The 20,821-nt window shown below is 33.9% G+C and overlaps 1 protein-coding gene across 1 annotated transcript; it reads right to left on the bottom strand.

Moving 5' to 3' along the window:
• Positions 1–2,746: 2,746 nt before the first annotated feature.
• LOC132559781 (dehydrogenase/reductase SDR family member 1-like) lies at positions 2,747–13,748 on the bottom strand. Its single transcript, XM_060224411.1, has 10 exons — positions 13,601–13,748; positions 12,898–13,037; positions 12,355–12,413; positions 10,626–10,769; positions 10,069–10,148; positions 8,568–8,700; positions 7,758–7,886; positions 7,156–7,234; positions 4,557–4,640; positions 2,747–3,182 (listed from the first exon to the last, which is right to left on the bottom strand). The coding sequence occupies exons 2-10, from the start codon at positions 13,001–13,003 to the stop codon at positions 3,046–3,048; spliced, it is 951 nt and encodes a 316-aa protein (XP_060080394.1). The 5' UTR covers positions 13,004–13,037; positions 13,601–13,748; the 3' UTR covers positions 2,747–3,045.
• Between the last annotated feature and the right edge of the window lie 7,073 nt (positions 13,749–20,821).

Genomic DNA, 20,821 nt, shown 5'->3' with positions numbered 1-20,821 from the left:
TTCTTTTTTCCTCTTGGTAGATGTATAAAATCCCATTGATATCATCAGGTATGACAAACCATACTTATCTCTGTCCGCTTAACCTGCCTGAGAAGCCGAAGTATTTTAGTATTTTGAAACATAAATGGTGTTGTGGTTTGATGTCTGTTGATATTTTGGAATTTACATCGAATGATGATATAATATAGTTACGATGTTCTTGGTAATTAAGTTATTAATACGAATCAGTTCGCATTAGAGAGTTGTTAAGTGAGTTATAAATGTCGATATGTTAAAAAGCATTTTACATATTAATTTTGCATTAATATGCCACTGAGCTTATCACGCTGTGAAAGCCGCGCCACTAAGTAAAAGATGTTGTTACTTGTGTAGGGAGTAAGTAACAAAACGCTGAAGTTTGCTATGATTATGCACAAAATGCTGGGAGCAAATTGTTGACGCTGTTTAGTAACTTGCCTGTATATATTTATGAATGTTTTATAAAAATGTATTTTTATTAAAAATTGATGTTATTTAAAGTGTCTTGTATTTGTATGTCAAACTTACAAAAAACTTAAACATCATAAACGATGTATACCTCCAATATCTAGACTACTGTAAAAATGTTAGTGTTTATTGTGGTTCATATTTTCGTTGATATCGTGAATATTCTTTACCAATAAATAATGATTAATAAGTGCGAACGAAAAACACCTTTCTTGTATAACCATGATAATAAGCCAAACGAACACTTTCTACATTTTAAAGGAGCGAGATGAGAACGGTGTAATAGCGAGCGATATAAAGAAAGATAACTCTTTTTAGACTAGGCGTTGGTGGTGGTGAATAAACTCAGCTTTACTGTTGCTAGGTTCGTTGGCAATACATTGTGAAATATATAGCTGTACAGATGTTGAAATATCTATAGTTTTCTGTGTTTAAATTTAGAACTAGGATTAAAATATATGTAAATATTTGAATTTGAGAACCAGAACCACAATGACTACAAGACCATATGACTGGTAAAGTAATTGTTCATTTTGCCTACATCATCTTACCATAGTATAAAACAAACGATGACCATTTCACAAAAGCAGGATTTGAAGATGTATATAATCCAAATGTTCCTCGCAAACTTATTACATGTTTAAGATATAACTGACAAAAGTACCAACATGTCAACATGTTCATAATCCAAACTCATTTTCAATAAAAGCAACGCAAAATGTTAACCAAAAAAAAAAAAAGTTTACGCAGAGACTGCCAAACTGCACATGGAGAATAAGACCAAGACCAGGTATTTCGGAAGATTAATCGTCGGCTCAATCAAGTAATTTCACGTTCTGAAATGAGAATAATGTATACAACAACGGAACCAACAGATGATCTAACGAGCGTTAAACACATCCAGCTTCATATTGCACAAAAAAATTCTCAATGAGATCACTTTGACGACCGTAAATCTTCCACATATTTTCCATCAACCAGCACTTTTGAAATCCTGTGTTTGGAGTTTGTCCGTCAGTTGACGAATCTTGCACGAAAATCGTGATAATGGATACAGGCCCTTAAATATCGAATCAACAGCAACATGTTAACATCCTAGAATGGGGATGCAGGGATGTTGCTATCTAAAAATAGAAAATTAACAATAGGGAAATAGAAATCATCACGTTTATCATACAGCTTGGCGGAAAGCTGCCAATGTCGTTTTCGTCCGTTTATATACTTTTTATACAAGTAACGAATATCAGACCCCTTTTAAACCCGTTTGGCATAGCTTGCAATATACAGTAACTAAAAGTACCTTGGTATTATAAATGTAAGTTAGACACAATGCTTTCCTAATCAGATAAGTTAACAATCCGGAAAATCCTGTAAAAGAAAGCTTCTTAAAGATTCATATTGAAAATAAGACTCAAAACAATAGCACTCTTCTTTTTCCTAGATATTCAGCCTTATACAGGTTTATTTAATTTTTTTCAACATAAAAAATAGCATCGGCGTAAAAGAACATAAAGTTATGCTTCCAGTGATAAATTTTCTCTTTTACTATAAATGACGATAATCCATGAAGAACTACTTTAACAAAAATCTTCGCGAAAATAAGAGTTTGTAGTTTTTATAGATTTTAGATGTTAATACGCATGTAGAATTTCACAAATAAGAACGGAATTAAAATTGCCTTTCATATTTTAAAGGAAATATAATTATATGTAATTTATCGTGGTACGTACATCAACTTTGACCCTAAACATTGAGAAAAAATACTGACCTCATGAAATATCCACTGAATATTTCATGTGACTTAACTTAATCATATGTGTAAAGTACACTTCATTTAAATATTCCCAAAAATAGACAAGATACGTATCACTTACAAAACTGAAGGATGTTTTCAACATTTACTAAGAGTCCACTTGTGTTATTGTCTAGTCATTAATTGGTCTGACATCAAATTACGGTGGTTATAGTGGTATATTGTAAATGTATATAACATTTGGTTTAATATGGATTATGGATTTGAAATCTACAGGTTTTAGAAATAATGTATACTTAGTTTAATGCACATTTACACTACAAGATATAAAGTTGAAAGTATCATTACTTTACAAGAAGTACGGAAACCAAACATATGCTAGAAAACGAAAGTACATTTAGTTAACAATTTTGTTGTGTTTGATAGACTTGTTTGTATTTACTGTTGGTAATTCTCCAACTAGTCACATGTTCCTGAAAACTATAAAACATTTTAATTTATCACCTTTATATCTTATCATGATACACATAGACTTCTCCGTAATGCGTTGTATTTTTAGCATATAAAGATATTACAAAAATCTACTCTCTGAAATCCACAATCCATCGTTTTTGAAACAAATCAATGTTTGCCATCCGTGCAAATTCACAAAACACATGGACACTGGTCATGACGTGCAAGTGCACCTAACAACACCAAGATGCTATAGCATTATGTACACCATTGACGTCGGTGTGTGATAGTTGACTTGAGAATCAATCGACCTTTTCCAGTCTGGCTCAGCAAATGAAGGTACTCGTATCGAATTAAAATTTATTGCCTCCTTGCGCTAACAACCATTTTGGAACATAAACAAATCCCGGAGTCCAATTAGCCATCCATGCAGTTTTGGGATTCTGACCCAGCAGAAAACTAAGCTGGCGAATTGAAGGTGGCTGACGGCCTATATAAATAAACAAAAGTATGTAGAATTACGTCATCTCTTGAAGATAAATTCAAACGCACAGATAGTTTTAACAAGCTTAGTGCAGTAATGGAAAGCATTCTTACTATAGACGGGGATTGTAAACATTACAAGACACAACCAATTTTGTTAGAGTTTCTTTGAAAAGTCGGTCTGACCTTTACTTTCAACCACCTGGTTCCTCTGTGTTTTCTTCATAGAGAACCCCCAGTATCACTTGCATAATTAAATGATATCCAATGTAAAGAATCATAATAAACCGAAGAAATAAAACAGAAAATGAAAAGAAATCGGAGAAAACATTCCGATTCCCCAAAAACAAACACAAGACGACATAGGGACATAATTATAGATGCTCATGATATTTCCTACTGTTTTTAATTATCTAAAGCAGAGTACCATTGTGGAAATAAGCTCGTGGCAACCATCTAACCAATCCTTCACCCAATTTACGAAATGTTGCAATCAAGGGACATGACGAAGCGACATGTAAAAATGTAATTACATTGCCGAAACCGTGAAGGCAAAACCTGGCAAAAAAGACGTTTTCATGAAATAAATTTGAGTTTAAAAACTCAAAGAATGTTTATAACGTCATAAAAAGATATCCCCCTCAATCTGTACGATGGACGGATTTTTTGTTTTCGTTTATATATATAGTAACATTTCTAGCAAACGGGAGGACTGATGGGTTTGTTGAAATTAGATTCATGTTCAACAATGAAATGATTTGGTTTTAATCAGACGTATATAGCATTATATATTATGAAATATTCATGAAATTAAGAAGACAGATATGTTGCTCCAGGAGAAAAGATAGATCAGGTTACAGAGGTCATTGTTTTTTTTTGTTATTTTTGTTTTCTTTGAGGTTATGGATTATATACAGTAATTTAGTTTACAAAAGGTGTGTTTCGTATATATAAAGAATCAATATCTCATTGCAATTTCTATAACTAAGACAAATGATAATATTTTGATTCTGGAAGAGGATTCGGAATCTTATCTCGTTACCATTTACTTAGGATTAAACATATGCTTTAAACTAATAAGATTCCGTGCACTTTAATCCCACGTTCCTTTGAAGATGTTATGAATTTTCCCAGCAGCATGTACAAAAATGATGTTTTCTTGGTATTGAACATTTATTAGGTTTCATAAATGTTTAGCTCTAATCTAGGGCGACAACCCGCCGTTAAATCATCAAGTTGTTTCAAAATATCAGAACATACAAACCAGAATTTGAATATTGCAGCTACCCCCTTCCATAATAGACAGCGTTATCCGTATACAATTGTATATTTTGGCAATGAACGCCCCATACAGTTAATGTAACATGATGATGATCTTTACCGTCAATGTCTTTAAATCCGTACTCGTAAGCCAAGTCACTTGTCAGAAGGATTTTACCTGACTTCTTGTTCACAAGGTTTTTATCTGAAGAAGAAAATCAAACTTGTTAGACAGAAACAACTTCCCTTACAGACCACCTATGCAGTAGCCTGTAACTTTCAATATAAGTTTCATTGAAATCTACGTGTTTTTATGAAAGTTATCTACAAATATCCTCTGTCTATACTACCTCTCCTATATGATAAGGCCACTCCACAAAAACTGCTGTATATACCGCAACTATCCTACATGCTTTATCTTTTCTCTTTTTCTCTTCTTATGTCACGTTTGAGTTCATTCAAGTAGTGACATGGTTAAGAATACACATATGTACTAGATGGTCTTCATCAGACAAAAAAAAAACCCATTACTTTTACTATTTTTAAATGATGGGGCTAATGCACCTCTCTGTCTATATTTTTACATCTTTTCGATTTTCCCTCAGTTGCCTCCTAGGTTTCAGAAATTATGTCTTAATATCACTGAAGATTTATAGAGGAACGAAATAACAGTTCAATTTATTATTTGGCATTACTGTATTCTATTTTAAAATTGTGTTTAAATAAGTATTCCTTTTTGTTTTTTTTATAATCTTTTCACTCGGAGGTGTAATTTTCAGCATCTTAGACATAGAAATACTTCGTACATGTATATGTTTCATGATATAGATAACAGGCACCTGAACATATAAAATATCTATGAATAGACTTACGTTAGAACATGTAATATTAATTCATTGTTTGTTTATAGCCTAATTTATAATAGAGATAAAAAACAACGAAGTGAGCAGGGGACTCCCGTAAATACACCCCTCCCTCACAATCTTATATAGCTTGTTAGGTTTGTATTGTGTGAATGTTCCGTATGCAAAATTATATCCCTGAGTAATACAAGACACCTTATAAGTTGTACGTGATAGAGTATACAAGGTCCATGTCGCTCAAACAAGAACATATTGTTGATATCTAAACATCAATATCTTGTTTAACTTATTTATCAGATCATTTAAGCGATGAATGAGCCGTTTCCTCTTATCAAATTAACTAAATGTTCCGTGTGTAGCTTCACTGTAATCACTTGAAAAAAAAACATAAACAAACTCAGAGATTGATTATCTACGTAATGACTGTTTAACACACGCCCACTTAAAGATGTGCGCCCTATGCTGGGTATAACATAGCTCGAATCCATCACATGTGTATATTATTCAGGTACATTTCAATATACAACTACGGATTATTCATTAAGTAAAAACGCATCATTACATAATGACAACAGCAATGTTTACCAGGTACATGTAATCTCTTTGCATCTCATTTCATGTACCGCGTCTACGAAAACGCTGTATTTGATGGATGTATTTTAAGCCTTTTAGCATATTGCGCTTAAAATGCTGCATAATACATTTCATCGATGCCCATCGTAAACGAAAGTACGTGGATGTGTAAAGTCAACCAGTGTAAGGTATATTTAGAATAGACGTTGCATTGTTATTCAATGAAAACCTAGTGTTTGAAAGTGTATAATGAATATAGGTATTTGCATTTTTTATTATTCTATAAAAGACAGAAAAATATTGTAAAATCGTATATTTTTATACGGTTTATATTTTCACGGTTTTCCAAATAAAAATACCATTTAGTGGACACTTTATTTTGCCGAAATAATAGCGATGTAAATCTACATAAGGGTATATTCTTTTGACATTTGACATGAAGTAAGACATAATTCAATACAAACGAAGTCCTACATAATACATTGGGCTATTGTGTTGTTAAACGCTTTGTTATCTTTAGTTATACTTATAAACTCCGAAGGGGCGATTTTTTGAGCTATATTTCGCTTGTGGACGACTTCTTTGACGGCGTAGGTAACGGTGTTATTCGCATTATAGCGTTAACAATTTCAACGTTTACTGATTGCTAAGCTTCTTCAGTTGTGTAAACTGCATAAAACGTTTGCATAAATAATCACCACAAATAATTGATTTCAAATTCGTGAATTCTGACTTGTTTCTTGATCTTCGAAAACCTGGCTGTTTCAGTGAAGATTGCAAAAATTTGAAAGAATTGGTACCCCGTTTTTTTATTGGTGAAAAATGTCCTCGAAAATTGCTCTATCCAAAGATAAAATCTTTGAAAAATAACTAATACTAGAAGATGGTCAAAAACATTCGTCATTTTTGAACATTTTTCATATCTTGTTTGCTATGCAGAACTTCGCATTTTCACATTATTTTTCTTGATATCTAAGTATCATACCCCTACCTTGTAATGAAAGGCGAAAAATTCTTATTTGAAAAAAAGTTTCCGGGAAAATAACAGAAAATGTTTGTAATTCTGGAAAACTAAGAATAATATGTAAATATATTTTTCCTGATACACATATTCTGACAACTCCTGTATGGCTGAAACATGCAAATTAACTTCACAATTCAATTAAATAACATCTAAATGTGCGATCAAGTTAAAGAGAGTGAAGTTTTTTTCTTTTATCCTTGCTAGCGGGTTTTTTATTACTTTAATTGATTTAATAAGTATATTTGAGATAAACACTTTACCTGTTAATAAATTGACAATGGCTTTGCCGGCGTATTCAGTGGTTTCACCTTCATCGAAGTTAATTCCAGAGTCCTTTCCCTATCAAATTATAAATAGGAAATATCAAAAACACCACGACATCGGTAAGTTAATATGCTAAACTACAATACATAGGTAATATCTATATGTAGCTTATGTCTGCTTCTAAATGTTCAAAACGAAAAGAGACAATTCCAGTCTCCCGTCATCGTAAAGTAATATATTTCATTAGTTTGAATCATTTTGTTAGTGGTGTCTTCTGTTCAGAATATCATTTTCAAGATTCCTCGTAATAAGCATGGTATCAAAATGATGTTGACTAGAGACATAAAAACATTTCATTTTTTTCATGTTTGCTGTGGGACCATTCAGTCTACATATTATTCTAATCATTAATAAAGACGATGTTACGACATTAAAAAGTAGGAAATAACGATGAAGTACAACTACTCTACATAACTTATTCACATTCTAGGACTAAATCTCACCAGTGATTGTACAAATGAGGTACTCGTCAATACTATATTAGAATACGATAAGGTATGCCGGTATGTATTATATTGAAATTTGAACAATGTCGTACCTTGTCTCGATTGCGTGATTGAGACAGTTGGTTGATAACCTCTGTACGCACAGCTCCCGGCCACACACTCACAAAAGCCACATTATGACGCTTCAACTCAACAGCACAGTCCGCTGCCATTCTGTCACACTGTAAATAAGCGTCAAGAACCCATCCAAGGTCGGTTGGAATCATCAGCAATATCAACACCTTTGCTCTATTTGGTAATCTAGTCATTTATTATACAACCACTTTTGTTCTGGTGATTGTTTGAGCCAACAGTTATATTGATATAAGGTCCCTCGTTAGGGTTTGAGCCTTTGGTATTAAACTGACCCTGTTCCTTTTCAACTCCGATCAAGGAATCGAACCCCGGTCGCTTAAGTAAACTACAAGAACGTTACCACTCGATTATTCTTTTGCATTTTTGGAATTATCGTTAAAGTTTATTAGTCATTGGTATGTATTGTTGTATATATCTTATGATGTCTCACGAGGCTTGGTATCAACGGTAACCTGTGCAATTCGGTCCGAATTGATCATGATTTGCTGTTGTTTAGTGGAATATAAAGTTATTCTGCCATTGTTCCGGGAATTAAATGGGCATTGTCTTTGTAGATAGGTATACATATAATTTTGTAGGCTGAACAAGATGGCGATCTAACTAGTGGTTTTAGTAAAATCTGTCATGAGATTTGGCTTGATTGTAGTGAATTTGAAGATAAGATTGGCTGATTTAGGTTAATTGATTGACGTGGTGTAGTTCACGAAAGGTTTAGCTGAGAATAAGGCACATTTTGGTAAAGTTTAAGTTTTGTGGTAAATACTTACAGCCTCTTTACCCACACCATAAGGTATGTTAAACAGGTATCTAAGTCCACCCCCAGACGATATATTGACTATCAGTCCAGATCGACGAGGTACCATCATTCGGGCTGCATGGATAGAACATATGTAGTGATTCCTGTAAGAGGTAGATCAAATGTTGCTGATACTGAATCAAACATGATGACCCTGATATTAGAACGAATTGTTTATAGAACCATACCTCATAAACAGGTATCTTATAATTTGATGTACTAACAGTTCCTTTCTGGAGAATGACATTCCAATATAATAATTTTCTTAATGTTGGTAAAACATTTAAATGTTATTTTCCTAATCAATTAAGTTTATTTAATTAAATCTAAATAGCTAATAAATTCGTGTATCAAGCTCACTTATACTGGTTGTTATCAATAAGTGTATATAGCCAATACAAATGACCTCTCTACATTAAATTATTTTAAGAGTTCAAAAATAATTAATGAGAACTGCTTTGGTTTTTCAGAAATGAATAAAAATGCAACCTATTTATAAAGTTAAGGTAAATTCTTTGTATAAGCATCAGACATTTTTAAACTCACAAAAAAATCGTTATTTTTAGAATATTTGACGTTAACACGTTCCCTTCTTGTTTTGTACGTGAATGCCACTCTGTGTGAAAAAACTTAGTTACCCTAGGGTTTTTGCAAACTTATCAGTAAAGACTCCAAACCATTCAACACTTTTAAGACGTTCTAGAGCGTGAAAAGCTCGTAAAATCTGGACCGTTGCGTTTTTTTTGTTGAACAATCTGTCAAATTTGGACATATACTACGAGTTTTAGTGTTGAGATGCACAGACTACACATAACACCTAATATTTATCACCAACTTATCAGCTTTAAATGTAAAATATCGAATCCTCGGATTACATAAAGAGTAACACGCGTTTTACTTGTACCATTACGGCCTCGAGTCAGTGAAATGTTCACGTACAAACACGGCACTAGTTTCAAAATCGCTTTCTGAAAAAACTTACTTGAAAAACCGCAAATTTAAAGTGGGATGAGATCTTGCATTTACCCCTTTATCAGATTATATCAGCTGAGATTTTTTTTGAAGCAATGTGACATATTTGTTGTTAATTTCATTGTTTTTTTTTTATTTTATCTTACACGACATTAAAGGCTTATGTATTCTACTTTTCTTCTGGGTTGATATTCTATAGAATCAGCCTTCATGGGTACCAAGCTACCACCCAATGTAGGTAGGGAGGATTACTAGTTGTACCGGGTTTCACTATAAACTACGTTCCATCTCTGTGTTCTTAAGGTTATACTACAGCCTTTATTGTCATCTCGTACATTTTATACCTCTGTGGATATACACATAGATATATTCAATTTTCCGATGAAGGTGACAGTGTAGTACTCGAAACGTTCAACATGTTTTGAACTAGTTTGATATAAGACTTTCAAATTAATCAAATGAGGTGGTAAAAAAACTGGTGTGAGAGTGAAATTATTTACCTCAGTCCGACATCATTAACAGTGTCCCACATTGTCATGGGTTGTTCCCAGAACGGTGTGCCCCTGTTTTCAGATATCATCTAGTAATGAAGATGGAGAAGAATAAATTGAGGGATTGAGGCTAGAATTTCCTCAGAAAAATACTAATGGATGCGTTTAGCGTAGGCAACACGAAATTTTATTTACTTTACCAAAATGAGACCCAAAATAAAAAAAAAACAACAAATATATATATAAAAAAAACCCATTAAGACAATACAGTGACTGTAGACACCCATGTTTGATCAGATAAAACATTTTTCGTGATTAAGATTAAAGGGGAAAGATGTCTGTTTTGCATATAAACATACACACATGTATATATAAATATCGGTAGAGCAATATTTTAAATAAGTTTTTTTTTTTTATATCTACAGAGCTCTATTATTCAAAACGTACATCCTAGTAGGTATAAAAGATGGATGATTAATCCCGACCGTCACCAGTTAGAAATGTAAATTATCCAACGATAACCTTGACTCAATCTTACATCAAATCTAAAATTCCACTTATCCTACCTTCACTGCGGAGTATGCGTTGTTGACCAGAAGGTCCAACTGACCATCCTGTTGTTTATCAATTGTCTGGAACAGCTTTTTAATATCTTCATCATTGGAGTGGTCACACTGGAGAGGGATACACTGACCTCCTCGTTCTTCTACCTGTATATGACTCGATTTTTTCAATCACATGTAATAAAAAAACTTTATATCCTCCTTCCCTACCTACGCAAAGCTTCGGAGAGGAAGTAAATTAAATACCCCTTTCCTCTGCCTCAAACAAAAATCCAGAGAAGAAGTAAATGAAATCCCCCTTCGTCCACCTACACAAATGTGCAGGTAAGAAGAACAATTTATTCCACTTTCTCTGCCCACATCAAGTTCCAGATAGGATGTAAATCACACCCCACTTCCTCTACCTAAACAGGGTCTCGGATAAGAAGTACATCTTACCTCGCTTCCTCTACCTAAACAGGGTCTCGGATAAGAAGTACATCTTACTCCGATTCCTCTACCTAAACAGGGTCTCGGATAAGAAGTACATCTTACTCCGATTCCTCTACATAAACAGGGTCTCGGATAAGAAGTACATCTTACTCCGATTCCTCTACCTAAACAAAGCCTCAGATGAGAAGTAAATTCAACCTCCTTCCTCTACCTAAACAAGACCTCAGATAAGAAGTACATTATAACCCCTACATCTACCTAAACAAGGGCTCAGATAAGAAGTACATCTTACCCCCTACCTCTACCTAAGCAAGGCCTCAGATAAGAAGTACATCTTGCCCCTTACTTCTACATACATATATCATCAGAAGAACACACAGTTCTCTCTTAATCTTAACTCAAAGACAAATTCCATGAAACAAGGTCGAAATATGAGGAATATTTACACGGAGACGCCTGAAAAAATACAAAGAATATGACAAGGTGTTCAGGAAGGATAAGCGTTTTTTACTTTACTGATCGCACCTGTCATGTCAATCTTGGTCAAGTAAAGGCGCCCATAAGAAAACAAAGTAAACAACAATCCAGACATGCATGTAGTATTGCGCATGTCCAAATTAATATCAGACAACAAAGTAGAATAACTTTCATAATCATCATCAATTTCTATCTCTAGAAACTCTGTGTTTGTGAGTTTATCTGTCAGGTGTCGTCATCTTACGCGAAAATCGTAATGTTGAGAACAAATCCATGAACATGGAACCAACTGCGGTACGTAAACACAATAGATGCAGGAATGTTACTTTTAAGAAATGGAAATTCAGCAATAGGAAATTTAAATCATCACTGTTATCATAGTACTTGGTGAAAGTCTATCTCTGTCGGTTTCGTCGTAAGAAAAGATCGAAGTAAGGGGTTAGTGTAGCAAAGTCTTTGGTGTCCTTGATTTCTAACACTTGTGGTGATATATGATGGACATGGTCAATCAACTGCTGGGTATTAAAAACAATACGCAATCAATTTATCTTAAAATTGAAATTAAAGGACTGGCAGGCCTCCTTCTACTCACATTAGGTCTGGGATAGCAATAACATTATATCTCATAACGATATTTCAGTAATTAAGATACCGTAACGGTAGTGATGTGACTGTTATGATCAGTATACAATCATAAACAAACACCTGTCAATACTGCTATTGTAAGTATAAATCAAAAGTAAAAGTGGTTACAAAACCAAGGTGTAAACAAACATATGTAGTAAAATAATCCTGTATATTGTGTAGTTTAATTCTTGTTTACCTCTCGGGCCGTATCTGTTAGTGAGCCTATGACGTCACCGGAACTTTGGAGAGTTCTACCTGTTGGATCGATATGAACAGATTAAAACCTTTGTCACCTAATCAATTACATGCTTATAGATATAAACAGCATCTAATTTTCAATTATTGCCAAACAAGTGTTTCGTCATATACTAATCACTCTCGTTGGCTAGGATGGAAGTGCGCGAGGAGTCTTACAGTCGGATAGGTGAACAATACCTCTTCACGTCCGCTCGGGAAACTGAATACCGAATGTTTAGGTCAAATGTATGTATGTTACTACTACGTCACCCGACCATAGATATTTACTATACAATAACATTCAACATCAATGAGATGAACTTTAACCGGTGTTTATCATTATTCCTTACTTTTTCCTCCATATCATAAATAAAATCAAAATCCTGCGACTGACTAGCAGCAACAATAAATACAGCAAACAGATTTAAAAGTAAAAATACGTAAAAATAGAAATATGCAAATACAGAGAAGGTAGTGCACCCTGTTCCAGCAGGAAACTTACCCGTGATATATACTGTAGCCCCAGCTTGGCCCAATTGTAGCGCGATACCTCTCCCGATCCCACGACTAGCTCCCGTCACCACACAAACTTTCCCTTTTAAGGACATGATTGAACTTAGTGTCCCTTTACCTCACCTTGGACTGTGTAGACAGAAGGAGCTAGTATTGATACGAGATCGATTCTTGAGAGTATCATTTGAGTATTGTTGACACCTTACATTACATAGCTATGATGGTGTTTTATTTACTTATTCGTTATGCAGGTCACGTGTTACTAGCAAACCGGAACAAACAGATAAATCTTTAGTATCCTATATCGCTAGGACCTGCATATGACACGGTATTCTAGATTAACGAAAAGGACGAATAAGTTAGGTGTTAGCAGCAAACTCAGCATTAACATATGTATCATTTTATGATGGATATTCTTGTTGTTCTTAACGTGTTACGTTGTTATGTACATCTAAACAATAAAAGAAAATATCATTTGAGTGTATGCGTCAAGATTGTAGTCTATTTTCGCGTCAAGGTTAGTTTTAGACATATACCTGTCAGTATGGCAATATTTATACAACCATTTTATATACATCTTAACCAGGAAATGTGAAAAAGTGTCTTATGCATAGGGTTCTATGTTATCACAACACTTCGTGATATTTAATATTACGACACCAAGGTAATTTAAATAAACGTAGATAGCTTACCTTTTAAAAACACGTGATCTACCTCCTATGCATCACACTTCTCCAAACTGATCAATCACATGTACAGTGTTATTGAAAGGAGAGTATTCCGTCAATAAATTAGAATAAGAAAGTTGGCACAATAGATCACAAGTTATAACCTCCAAACTTCTCTCTGTTCATATACATGGTGTGTTTAGGAAGAGACTGTCTTACGTTCACAGGAAAACCCCTTCACCGCTTATCTTCGTTGTAAATAGGTGTGTCTTGTGGTAACGCGTGTATGGGATAAGTAGCGTTATTTAGCTTGTCACTATGAATGTTTAATCGTACTTCAGTGGAAATACTCAATCATATTACAGATTCTGTAAAGGATGATCACGGTGTACTATAATTTAACCACGACACTGTGTTATTACATATTACACTTAATATATTTAACGATGTTTGTTGTGTTATTTTATATGAAGTCATCTTCGGTTGTCACTTTGATGTCTGTATATTTTGATACTATCTTTGTAATTATCATACGTGCAGTTCCGTTTTGTTGCTAGAGACTTTATGTCAGTTGATAGATCACCTGGCTGTGTTTCTGTAATGAATATTAGCTGTGTTAGGTAAGACTCCACCAGGTAAGTTTAACAACCATACGACGTGGCTATAGTTTTGTACTATAATAAGGTTTTACAATAAAATGATGTTTCTATAGCATATATTAGTTGTCAGTAATTTAACATCGTTTAAATATAATATACGGTGTCATCTACATGATGATAATTATACCTTATATAGAAAATAAGAATAAGAAACCTCCAGACAATGTGTGGCTAAACGATTAGTCGTGTGTAAAACTGATGCTGCTTTAGGACAGCTTTATCTTTAAGACAGCAGGTGGGAGACATTGCTGGTGGTCTTTACGTGCCCAAAGTTTGCCGTTACTTATATACAAAGTTTAAATTCATTCGAATAGTGGCACGGTTCAGAATATACACGTGTACTTGACTCTGTTCTAAAATTATCTGATATATGAAATTACGAAATTTATTTAATGATGGGACTGCTGCACCTCCCCGTTCAGATTTTGACTTTTCTTTTAATCACTTCGGATTTTCCTAAGTCGCCTCCAAGGCTTCAAAATTTAGGCCCTTAACAACACTGACGATTCCTTGGAGGATATAACAGCTGTATGATGTAGTTTAATTCATTGTTTGGCTCTAACTGTATCTCACTCTAAATTATGGAAAGGTGTTATTCACTTGCGTGTCTTTTGTACAATCCTTAGTTAAGGTAGTAGTGGTGTTAATAGCATCTTCCGGTCAAAATCCGTATGTTTACATATGTTTCCGACCTCGGCAAGTTTCCGGTTTAAGTTAAGAACATAAAAATGCGTCAAATATTGTCACTAGCCATTCCAGGCAGAACGAAAAGGAATGTTAAAAAAGAAACAAAGATGGAAATTTATACCATAAGGTCATCAGGCTGTTAAGGATCTTCAGATGTGATTATAAATATTCAACAGTTATGGTAGCTTTATCAAGAGAAAACGTTTTAATGATTCAGTCAGGTGTGCATGAGTCTAAAAAGGTCCGTTTGAAAGAAAATCTTTTTATTAAATTTCAAGATGACAACGTGCACATGAAATACCAATTCAGAGTAAAAGTTCTTTATACAACTATTTTGAAGATAAAAACAATGTGAAATTGCCAAACTTTGAAGAGCCAATGTTGGTCGGAACATAAAACAGCTTTGTGAATTCCTACACCTCAATGGTAAAGGAGATGGGAGTGCCACTATTCTGTCCTTTATTTCCTCCGATTATGAAGAGTTACATAACAACATGGGCAATGAACATAATTACATTTCAAACAAATTGAAACCGAAATACGCACACATGTAGCAACTAGAAGTTGATATAAGGTAACATAAAAAGTACACGTTCTTTCATACCCACATCAACATTATATCCTATAATAATTATACGATTCAGTCATTTGAAATAATCACAAAACATTATTCAGGTCTATATAATGATCATGATATTATGTAATAGATATAGACCTCTACAGAAACATGAAATGCCGTTTGAAACGCATCACGCTGCAAAGGAGGATTAAATAGCAAAACACGCAGTAACCACGTTATCAATATTTAGTTATCCTTCCATAATTCAACATAAAGATAAATATTTGGAAGAACCACGGTAGAGAAAACGAATTACTAAATAAATTTGTAAAAAGAGATAGCAATATGTGGTAAACGTAATGGTTGACAGAGGGAAGCGTGTGCATTATTTTAATGACTTGTAATATCAGAGATATCCGGTTTCATATCAAATGGTAGTTTTCATAAAGCCAAACGAATATCTCTGCTCAGAATCGCTTAGCTTAGAAGACGTATATTTTGACCATAAACAGTTACTGAAGACTGTATTTTAGAGAGTTTTCGCTGTTTCCTCTCGCAAGTCTCGACAACAGTTCACTAATCGGCCACTGGACGAACGTGTACTTAGAGACACAATATGAAAAGTTCAACCGTACATAAGAAAACATCCTTTGTATATAATAATGGAAAGCATTGTGTTTCGGCGTACACTATCATCGTTTGCTGTAACACAATATTATTCACTAATCGGGTTATATAGGATACAGTGTATTAAGATGCCTAGCGGACATGTTGTGACCTCTGGTGGGAAAAACCGGTATCACACGAAAAACTCTAAACGACGTAGTTTCTGATTTGGTTGACAACTTTGTATAGGAAGACGACGTTTTGAACACGTCTCGTGTTTCAATGAAGTAAGATCAACATTGAAAGACTTAAGTAAGACAATAGAGAAATCATCATTTCGGTAGACATCATTCAGTTGTCCGGATTAATTCTTAACACCACATACTCTGCCTTCGGGTGTGTCATTTACCAATAAATACATAGAGCAACATCCTTGTTGTGTCGTTCCTAGGGAAAAGGGATTGTGGTGATACAATGCATATTGAAAGTGGTTCAGAAAGTGGCGTTCATTTCTCATCAGAACATTTGTATCAGAAGAGACAGAAGATTCCCTTCCTGGATGACCGTCTCTTCAAGGGTTCGATGCCTCCCTCAGATTACTGGTATACAGAAAAAAACACATAGACTAGTACTAGAAAGGCAAGCATGCATTATTAGAGCGTTATTTGGACGAAATTGTGTCATGACAACTGACAGCTGACTTTAAACTTTCGTTCAATTATCGAATAATGAACTGTCGTTAAGACACAATCAATCGTTAACGAAAGCTCACAAATATAGAGTTTTCAATCGGTGTTTGTATTCAGGATAAACATCTTCCAAATATATCTATACATATAAATGTACCTGTTTAAATGACATTGAAAGTACAATTTGAATCACAAACTTCACTATCGTATTCCCGCCCTAAGACTCGTGACATATGAAATTATTGAACTTATTTGATAAATTCCGTATCACATTGACACTTATGTTAGATAATACTTAATCTTTCACAAAACATATTGTAGGTTATGATAAAGGGGAGGGCACTCTTGCTTGTCTGTAGATCTTGTTGATCTTGTCGTATACTCCTCCAAGACAACACATGGACCTACTTAAGATGCCATGATACATTTTTTCAGCAAGAGAAATGCCTTCCACACAAGAAAAAAATACACTCTGCTTTCAATTACACCAATACTGGGAAATACAAGTCCATATAAACCGATGTATCAACTGATACAAGTCCATATAAACTGATGTATCAACTGATACAAGTCCATATAAACTGATGTATCAACTGATACAAGTCCATATACACTGATACATCAACTGATAGAGGTCCATATAAACTGATGTATCAACTGATACAAGTCCATATAAACTGATACATCAACTGATAGAGGTCCATATAAACTGATGTATCAACTGATACAAGTCCATATAAACTGATGTATCAACTGATAGAAGTCCATACAAACTGATACATCAACTGATAGAAGTCCATATAAACTGATGTATCAACTGATACAAGTCCATATCAACTGATACATCAACTGATAGAGGTCCATATAAACTGATGTATCAACTGATACAAGTCCATATAAACTGATGTATCAACTGATACAAGTCCATATACACTGATACATCAGGCGATACAAGTCCATACAAACTGATACATCAGGCGATACAAGTCCATACAAACTGATACATCAACTGATACAAGTCCATATAAACTGATGTATCAACTGATACAAGTCCATACAAACCGATACTTCAACTGATACAAGTCCATATAAACTGATGTATCAACTGATAAAAGTCCATACAAACTGATGTATCAACTGATACAAGTCCATATCAACTGATACATCAACTGATACAAGTCCATATAAAGTTATACATCAACTGATACAAGTCCATATAAACTGATGTATCAACTGATACAATGCCATATAAACTGATACATCAACTGATACAAGTCCATATAAACTGATACATCAGGCGATACAAGTCTATATCAACTGATACATTAACTGATACAAGTCCATATAAACTGATGTATCAACTGATACAAGTCCATATACACTGATACATCAACTGATACAAGTCCATATAAACTGATGCATCAACTGATACAAGTCCATATAAACCGATACATCAACTGATACAAGTCCATACAAACCGATACATCAACAGATACAAGTCCATATAAACTGATACATCAACTGATACAAGTCCATATAAACTGATGTATCAACTGATACAAGTCAATACAAACCGATACATCAACTGATAGTAGTCCATATAAACTGATGTATCAACTGATACAAGTCTATATAAACTGATATATCAACTGATACAAGTCCATATAAACTGATACATCAACTGATACAAGTCCATATAAACTGATACATCAACTGATAGAAGTCCATATAAACTGATACATCAACTGATACAAGTCCATACAAACTGATACATCAACTGATACAAGTCTATACAATCTGATACATCAACTGATACAAGTCCATATAAACTGATGTATCAACTGATACAAGTCCATACAAACCGATACATCAACTGATAGTAGTCCATATAAACTGATGTATCAACTGATACAAGTCTATATAAACTGATATATCAACTGATACAAGTCCATATAAACTGATACATCAACTGATACAAGTCCATATAAACTGATACATCAACTGATACAAGTCTATACATGATACAAGTCTATAAACTGATACATCAACTGATACAAGTCTATATAATCTGATACATCAACTGATACAAGTCCATATAATCAATCTGATACATCAACTGATACAAGTCCATACAAACTGATACATCAACTGATACAAGTCCATACAAACTGATACATCAACTGATACAAGTCCATACAAACTGATACATCAACTGATACAAGTCCATACAAACTGATACATCAACTGATACAAGTCTATATAAACTGATACATCAACTGATACAAGTCCATATAAACTGATACATCAACTGATACAAGTCCATATCAACTGATGTATCAACTGATACAAGTCCATACAAACCAATACATCAACTGATAGTAGTCCATATAACCTGATGTATCAACTGATACAAGTCCATGCAAACCGATACATCAACTGATACAAGTCCATACAAAACGATACATCAACTGATACAAGTCCATATAAACTGATGCATCAACTGATACAAGTCTATATAAACTGATACATCAACTGATACAAGTCCATATAAACTGATACATCAACTGATACAAGTCCATATAAACTGATGTATCAACTGATACAAGTCCATACAAACTGATACATCAACTGATACAAGTCCATATAAACTGATACATCAACTGATACAAGTCTATATAAACTGATACATCAACTGATAGAAGTCCATATAAACTGATGTATCAGCTGATAGAAGTCCATACAAACTGATACATCAACTGATAGAAGTCCATATAAACTGATGTATCAGCTTATACAAGTCCATATAAACTGATACATCAGGCTATACAAGTCCATATCAACTGATACATTAACTGATACAAGTCCATATAAACTGATGTATCAACTGATACAAGTCCATATACACTGATACATCATGCGATACAAGTCTATATAAACTGATGCATCAACTGATACAAGTCCATATAAACCGATACATCAACTGATACAAGTCCATACAAACCGATACATCAACTGATAGAAGTCCATATAAACTGATGTATCAACTGATACAAGTCTATATAAACTGATGCATCAACTGATACAAGTCCATATAAACTGATACATCAACTGATACAAGTCCATATAAACTGATGTATCAACAGATACAAGTCCATTAAAACTGATGTATCAACTGATACAAGTCCATACAAACCGATACATCAGCTGATAGAAGTCCATACAAACTGATACATCAACTGATAGAAGTCCATATAAACTGATGTATCAACTGATACAAGTCCATACAAACTGATGTATCAACTGAGTCAAGTCCATATCAACTGATACATCAACTGATACAAGTCCATATAAACTGATGTATCAACTGATACAAGTCCATACAAACTGATATATCGACTGATACAAGTCTATATAAACTGATGTATCAACTAATACAAGTCCATACAAACTGATATATCGACTGATACAAGTCCATATAAACTGATACATCAACTGATAGAAGTCCATATAAACTGATGTATCAACTGATACAAGTCTATATAAACTGATGTATCGACTGATACAAGTCTATACAAACTGATACATCAACTGATACAAGTCCATATAAACTGATGTATCAACTGATACAAGTCCATATACACTGATACATCAGGCGATACAAGTCCATATCAACTGATACATCAACAGATACAAGTCCATTAAAACTGATGTATCAACTGATACAAGTCCATACAAACCGATAGATCAACTGATACAAGTCCATTTAAACTGATGCATCAGCTGATACAAGTCCATATAAACTGATACATCAACTGATACAAGTCCATATAATCTGATACATCAACTGATACAAGTCTATATCAACTGATACATCAACTGATACAAGTCTACATCAACTGATACAAGTCCATATAAACTGATGTATCTACTGATACAAGTCTATATAAACTGATGTATCAACTTATACAAGTCCATATAAACTGATACATCAACTGATACAAGTCCATATAAACTGATGTATCAACTGATACAAGTCCATATCAAC

Source organism: Ylistrum balloti, unplaced genomic scaffold (genome assembly GCF_031769215.1).
Source record: "Ylistrum balloti isolate Yb309-2 unplaced genomic scaffold, AGI_CSIRO_Ybal_v1 Utg369664, whole genome shotgun sequence".
In the NCBI taxonomy this organism is placed as follows: Eukaryota; Metazoa; Mollusca; class Bivalvia; order Pectinida; family Pectinidae; genus Ylistrum; species Ylistrum balloti.
Note: the sequence above shows the minus strand (reverse complement) of the source record. Positions and strands in the feature narration are given on the sequence as shown.